This window comes from Populus trichocarpa, chromosome 5 (assembly GCF_000002775.5).
Source record: "Populus trichocarpa isolate Nisqually-1 chromosome 5, P.trichocarpa_v4.1, whole genome shotgun sequence".
NCBI lineage: Eukaryota > Viridiplantae > Streptophyta > Magnoliopsida > Malpighiales > Salicaceae > Populus > Populus trichocarpa.
In genome coordinates this window covers 5,673,335-5,681,052 of record NC_037289.2, presented here as the reverse complement: position 1 = coordinate 5,681,052, position 7,718 = coordinate 5,673,335, and the positions used below count along the sequence as shown (strand labels likewise).

General features: G+C 37.2%; 1 protein-coding gene across 2 annotated transcripts; it reads left to right on the top strand.

The window, feature by feature from the left end:
- LOC7477122 (probable inactive receptor kinase At5g10020) lies at positions 1-6,136 on the top strand. Of its 2 annotated transcripts, XR_002981923.2 has the most exons (4): positions 1-1,122; positions 1,847-3,502; positions 4,881-4,945; positions 5,348-5,492. XR_002981923.2 is itself a non-coding variant. In XM_002307085.4 (3 exons), exons 1-3 carry the CDS (start codon positions 195-197, stop codon positions 5,923-5,925), a joined length of 3,162 nt encoding a protein of 1,053 aa, XP_002307121.1. In that variant the 5' UTR covers positions 4-194; the 3' UTR covers positions 5,926-6,136. The 2 variants fall into 2 exon arrangements, 1 of the variants encoding a protein (XP_002307121.1); XM_002307085.4 differs by lacking the exon at positions 4,881-4,945 and having other exon boundaries at positions 4-1,122; positions 5,348-6,136.
- The last annotated feature ends 1,582 nt before the right edge of the window (positions 6,137-7,718 follow it).

Genomic DNA, 7,718 nt, shown 5'->3' with positions numbered 1-7,718 from the left:
CTCTTCTTCTCCCTCTTTAACCTTTCTTTTTTTTAAAAAAAAAAACCCTAACCCTCTGCTCTCTCTCTCTCTGTCTGTCTCAAGATACCTTTTCACATTCCAGCTAGGGTTTCAACCTCTCTAGTAAAATAAAATCAAATGTTCTCTCTAACGAACCACTAGCACAGAGTCGTTCTCTTTCCTACACTCTTCAAATGACTCTTTTCACTTTCCTTTTCACTCTCTCTCTACTCTTTTTCTTCACTTCCGGCTCCGACCTCCGATCCTTACTCGAATTCAAAAAAGGTATCCAATCCGACCCGCTCCATATGATCTCTAAATGGGACCCCTCTGCTTTACCCGACCCTAATTCTTGCCCCCATTCCTGGCCCGGTATCTCCTGCGACCCCAATTCCGATTCCGTCATTTCTATTACCCTAGACCGCCTTGGTCTCGCCGGTGACTTGAAGTTCTCCACCTTACTAAGCCTCAACTCCCTGCAGAGTATTTCACTTTCGGGTAATCAGTTTACGGGTCGCCTTGTACCCGCATTGGGATCAATGAGCTCATTACAGTACTTGGATCTGTCTAATAACAACTTTTCAGGTCCGATCCCGGGTCGGATCGCGGAGTTATGGAATTTGAAGTATTTGAACTTGTCAACGAATGGTTTCGAAGGCGGGTTTCCCGTCGGTTTACCAGTTGGGTTTAGGAATTTGCAGCAATTGAGGGTTTTGGATTTGAGTTCTAATAGGTTTTGGGGTGATATTAGTGCGGTCTTAAGTGAATTGATTCATTTAGAAAAAGTGGATTTGAGTGATAATGAGTTTTCTGGCGGGTTTAGTGACATAAGTGGAGAGAATGTGTCAGGTTTGGCCAATACATTGCATCTTTTGAATTTGAGAAAGAATAAATTTAATGGTGGGTTTTTGAAAGCAGACGTAATTGGGCTGTTTAGGAATTTGGAGGTTTTGGATTTGGGGAATAATGAGATTAATGGAGAATTGCCTTCATTTGGGTCTTTGACGAATTTGAAGGTTTTGAGGTTGGGGAATAATCAGCTTTATGGAGGTATACCCGAGGAATTGTTGAACGGGTCGATACCGATTGAAGAACTGGATCTTAGTGGCAATGGATTTACAGGTTTAGTGATTCTTGACTTTTCTTTTTGCGATTATTTTTTGTTTTTAATTTTTATTTGATGTGTTTTTGGATTTTTCTACTTTCTGTTAGAATTTTGATTGGGGTGTTCTGTATAGTCAAATGAAGTGATATTTCTGGCGAATTTTATCCAATTGTAGCACTTAAAACCTGGATTTTGACTTTATTTTGTGGAAGTCACATTTATTTGTGATTGTTTACCCGAATTTTCTAAATACGGGTTTCTACGAATAGTAAACCCACATACAGGGATCGTATATCAAGGTGCCAGTGGTGAATTCTTAGATTTGGGCGCTAGAGGTATAGTCAAAACGTGGCTTTCTTGATTTGGACTCTAGAAGCATAGCTAAAATGTTGTTTCTTGTTAAATGAAGTGCAACCTGTCGAATTGGAGTTGACACTGGAAATGTTTGGGTCTGGTCATGTAGATGAATAGCAGGAAAATGAGCAGGAACAAGTATATGTGCCCTTCCGATGGCCTTTCGCATTTCATATGCAAACTGAATATTTTGACTTGTATTTTGGATGTTTCTGTTGAGAGAGTTGAACAGTGAATGCACATAAAACAATTGAAATAAAAGATTTCTAGAAGTTTGGTTTTACATTTTGTTTTAAGATAGATGGCTGTATACCATTGTTTTCTGCTTCCATAACCACTCAACGCTGAGTTCTCTGTGTCTGAATTTCTCATTTTATATCTCTGCAGGTTATATTAATGAAATTCACTCCACAACTTTGAATGTTTTGAATGTTTCTTCAAATGGTTTAAAAGGTCACTTGCCCACTTTTCTTCAAAGATGTTCAGTTCTGGATTTGAGTGGAAATATGATCACTGGTGACATGTCTGTTATGCAAAATTGGGGAGCCACTTTGGAGGTTCTTGATTTGAGTTCAAACCAGTTATCCAGAAGCTTGCCAAACTTGACTCCTCAGTTTGTGAGGTTAACTAAACTTAATCTTAGGAATAATTCCCTAAAAGGCAATTTGCCTCCTCAGTTGTGGGACATTTCCACATTGTCTTCAGTTGACCTCAGCTTAAATCAACTCAATGGGCCTATTCCGGGTAGTTTCTTTACTTCACTGACCTTGACGAACCTGAATCTTTCTGGAAATCAGTTTTCAGGGCCAATTCCAGTTCAAGGGTCAGGTGCAGGCGAATTATTAGTTCTACCTTCTTATCCATTGATGGAGTCTCTTGATGTCTCTCAAAATTCATTATCTGGTCCATTGCCTTCTGGCATAGGCAACTTTGCCAATCTCAAATCACTGAATCTTTCACATAATAACTTAACAGGACAGCTGCCAATTGAACTCAGCAAGCTAACCTACTTGCAGTACCTTGATTTATCTGCCAACAATTTTCAGGGTAAAATCCCTGACAAGCTTCCATCCAGTCTGATTGGATTGAACATGTCCTATAATGATCTCTCTGGAAATATTCCACAAAATTTGAGAAATAAATTTGATATTACTTCATTTCTTCCTGGGAATCCCTCATTAATCATCCCAAAGGCCGGTGGACCATCAACAAATTCTGTGCCACATCACATTTCTGGAGGAGGGAAACACGGGTCAAAGCGTAATATTACAATTGCAATAATTGTTGCTACAGTCGGGGCTGCTGCAATGGTTGCTTTTGTTTTATTGGCCTATCAGCGGGCACAGCGGAAAGAATTTCATGGGAGAAGTGATTTTAGTGGTCAAACAGCAATGGAGGATGCTAAGCTAGGAAGATCTTCCCGAATTTCCCTTTTCAAATTCCAATTGAATGCTCACCGCCCTCCAACTTCATTGAGTTTTTCGAACAATCACTTGCTTACTGCAAATTCAAGGTCATTATCAGGGCAGACAGAATCTGCAACTGAAATTGTTGAGCATAGTTTGTATGAAGGAATGATGGCGAGTTCATCAATTCCTAATTTGCTAGATGACCATCCCACAACATCAGGAAGGAAGTCCTCCCCAGGTTCCCCATTATCTTCCTCACCTCGTTTTGTTGAACCTGCAAAATTGGATGTCTATTCACCAGACAGGTTGGCTGGGGAACTGTCGTTCCTTGATAGTTCACTTGCATTTACAGCAGAAGAGTTATCTCGAGCTCCAGCTGAAGTTCTTGGCAGAAGCAGCCATGGAACTTTATATAAGGCTACTCTAGACAGTGGACATATGCTGACTGTGAAGTGGTTGCGGGTTGGACTAGTCAAACATAAGAAAGAATTTGCTAAGGAAGTTAAAAAGATTGGCTCTATACGACACCCAAATATTGTTCCACTGCGGGCATATTATTGGGGGCCTAGAGAGCAAGAAAGACTTCTTTTAGCTGACTATATCCAGGGTGATAGCTTGGCCCTACATCTATATGGTAAGCATTTTATTATGTCTAATTTTGTGTATTTCTCATCATGTTTTTATTTTGCAGTATATCGTCCAACTTTGATAGGTTTTTGAAAAACATGCTACATTACTGCCGCATGTTGATTCTTTGATTTCAACCTGGTCATTATAGGGCATTTTAATACTCGTGTCAAGACTGGTGCAGATCCTGGTTTCTGAACTTAAATGTTATTTTCAAACATGATACATAATTGCTTTTTGTATGTTCAAAAATATTCTGCTACAAACAATAAGAATATTTCCTTCAGTTGCCTTGAATATGGTGATACATAGCCTCACTTTGTAGAGGTAGACAACGGACACAATAAGAATAAAAAAAAAAGGATAAAACACAGCCCATTGCCCCATCATTGAGGTTTGGAAAAATAAGGTTCTTTACTACAATGAACATCAAGTAGACAAGGGAACCATCAAATATTGCAAGAATAAGGTTCTTGAATTCAATGAACCTCAGGTAGACAATGGTGCTATCAAATTGGATCTGTGTTGTACCAGTTGTCCTGCATAAGGCCTGGTTTGTCATTGGAAAAAAAAGAATTTAATCTGGAATATGATTATCCGGGATATTACTGCTTTCTTGTCTCCATGTCCTGATATATTAGGGAATTTGTTCTCGTTCAGTTTATTATGTAGGTAGTTAACCTGGTAGACTGAGGAGCTATGGATTATACTTAAATGTAATGGTGTGCTCTCCCCACCCCTGTTTTTTTTTTTCCCTGAACGTTAAAGATTGATAGTTGTTTCAACAATCCAGTTGTTTCTGTGGTCTTTGTATGTCCAAAAATTTAATGGTACCCATTTTGTGCCGGTTAAATAAAATATGATAGGACTATGTACCTGTAATATATTTCTGTAGATGCTATTCTGTCCATACATCTGTTCTAAATCGTTAGTGATGCTATCGACAAGAATTTTACTGGATCTATGAATTTTTTTATGCAGAAACTAGCATTATAATATAGCCATGTCCATGAAACAAGTACTTTATAGATGTAAACATTTATTTGCATGATGAATCTTTTCCTGACTTTAGACACTAATTGTCTATTTATGTTGCCTTTCTCTGGTGTAATAGATTACCTATGTTTCCAGTGGGTGAATACAATAGAATTATGAATATTGCAGATTGAGTGTGTAAATGGTGATGAAATCTTGTGTTTGTGTGTGTATTTGATTTAAGTGAACGATTTTGGTAATTTGAATGATGATATGGTTTGGTGGAATATGAAACTCTACTGGATTGGATATGGTTAGGTGTGTTTGTGTTTGTGTGCAAGGCAAGGTATTAGTCCACTCTCTGTTTCACATTCTATCACCTATTAATATGGCTTGCACATGTGTTTTAGGAATTTAGTTGGTATGGTGTCTGCACAAGCATGGGAAATTAGAATCAAAACCAGAGATATGGCAGGTAATGTTCTAGAGTTTGTGTAGCCGGTTGGCAACTGCAAATGTACAATGATGACCACAGCCCACACCAAAGCTTGTTTCTAAAACTGAAGGGTTCCTTGTTAGTTCCCTTGTCTTTTCATCTGAGAGGTGTGAGCTTTGATTTTAGTTCTATAGTCTTCAGATGTGTATACCATGTCTCTACCAGTGTCTAGGCTAACAGATAAACTGATTGTAGGGCGCATAACATGGAGGCAACAATGTCAGTTGTCCTTAACTTTAAGCTTGCTTCAACTCTGAGTAACAGAAACATGCATTTTGGGTTTTATACAGGAGTGTTTTGCATTTTCATTTCGATGTCTGTATTTTTTTTAGCTGCTGCCGCTATTCTTTCTTATTTTTTTCTGGAACACACGTTGCACAGAAACAACACCTCGGAGGTACTCCCTGTTGTCATTCAGCCAAAGACTAAAAGTTGCTGTTGATGTTGCTCGGTGTCTATTGTATCTTCATGATAGAGGCATGCTCCATGGAAATCTAAAGCCAGCAAATATACTTCTGGAAGGTCCTGATTACAATACTCGTCTTACTGATTATGGACTACACCGTTTGATGACACCTGCTGGCATTGCAGAGCAGATACTAAATCTTGGAGCACTAGGATATCGAGCTCCAGAGCTTGATAATGCATCTAAACCTGCGCCTTCATTCAAGGCTGACGTGTATGCATTTGGAGTGATCCTGATGGAATTGTTAACCAGAAGAAGTGCTGGTGACATAATATCAGGTCAGTCAGGAGCTGTTGACCTTACAGATTGGGTTCAGTTGTGCGATCAAGAAGGAAGACGAATGGACTGCATTGACAGGGATATTGCAGGTGGGGAAGAACCAACGAAGGCAATGGATGATTTGCTTGCCATATCGCTTAAGTGTATTCTTCCTGTAAATGAGAGGCCTAACATCAGACAAGTCTTTGATGATCTATGTTCTATATCTGTTTGAAATTTTGTACATGTGTCCTGGAATTAATTTTTGTCATTCCTCGACCCCCAATTGTCCATTTCCCCCATTTTTTTTCATTAATTGGTTTTTAAGCCTTCTGATTTTGGGGCTAATCATCACTCTTTTTTTGTCTGGAAATTCTCTTGTAAAGGAACAGCCAATCTATTGATTATTTGACAGTGTTTTGAGTTTGATCTTCAATTGAAAACAATTTCAATTCTTGTGTTCTCATTGAATGGAAATCAAGCTTTGTTGTAGCAGTAAAGCTTATCGTTATCCTCTTTTATGTCACCTTACCAATTATAACAAGAGTGCTAATGAGGATTCTGCAGAAGCTGTTTTTTTTTTTTTTTAGTTTAACGTAGGTGTCCGGACCAGCTTGCGCGCACCTCGACTAATCCCACGGGCCCTGAAGTTAACGACCATGTAAGCCTCTAGTTGCCATCATATGAGCAACCACAGGACTCGAACCTGAGACCACAGAGGGAGCAAACCTCTTGGTCCCAAGCTCTTACCACTGGGCCACTACCTAGATGGTTAGAAGCTGTTTTTCATAATGTGGGATGTGGTCTAGTAGTTCTGATGAGGAATGATGATGATGTTTAAAAATATATATATTATTTTAATATATTTTCAAGTAAAAAGTATTTTGATTATCTATCATAATTTTAAACAGTATGAGTAAACAGGGTTTCAGTTGGATAAATTTAGTGATTAGTACAAAAAATAAAAAAAACCCAAGATGAAAAAGTTTTGGTGAAATAACACAGTTTAAGGATATTATGATTCAAAATGCGACATTTGACTAAATATCGTGATTGTGAACCATGACATCAATTATAATTTTATCGTGGTTTTAAATCATAATATTTAATTAAATGTTGTGATTTTGAACCGCAACATTAATTAACAGACTATTTTGAGAAACAACTATACATTTCAAAAAATGGTAAGATAATAGCCAAATTGTTTTTGTTACCATCTAGTTTTGGAAAATTTTGGTGTTTTAAGACTGAAAAAGTTCATGAAATCATAGTTTTTGTTCTTCTAAAATTTAATCAACTTTATGATTCTTAGAGTTAAAATTTTTATAATTTTAATAAAATTTTAATAAAATTTGGATAAAATTTCCCCTATTTAGTAACTATATTCAAAATTTTATCACGCTTGAAAAACTGCAAAAAACCACTATCAACAAATTATAACTAAATTCAATAAATTCTCACATTTCATAATCATAAAGCAGCTGTAGGAATGGAAAAAAAAAACATAGATACATTTTAAATAATTCAATAATACAATGTTCAAGTAATTCTAAAATATATAAACATAACTCATCTAAATATATCTACATTGTCTACTGGATAATCCGGGCTCATCAGTAGCATGATTGGATCTAGCTCCTGCACCTGCTTAAGTGGCCTCATTTTCTGCAACAACATCATCAAGACTTAACCTCTCTCCAAAGATATCAAGTCATGTGCAACAAACATTTAACCACCAGGATTTGATGGTGTGAACTTCACTTTCTTTGTTAGTATTACGAAGATAAAATGTGGCCTTTCACCCCTCCCGTAGTATGAAATCAACCTAATATTAATAAAACAATAATATTAAATTAAAAGATTAATATATAAAACTCAATGTTTAGAATTTCATAATTATGAAAAGAATTGATTACTTACAAGATTTTGAATCCGTTGGGCATGTTGCTTGTACTGCATGTATCTAGGTGGAGGAGCCTGAATGGGATCCGAAGTAATGACCCGACATGTGATATTTATGTACTTTCA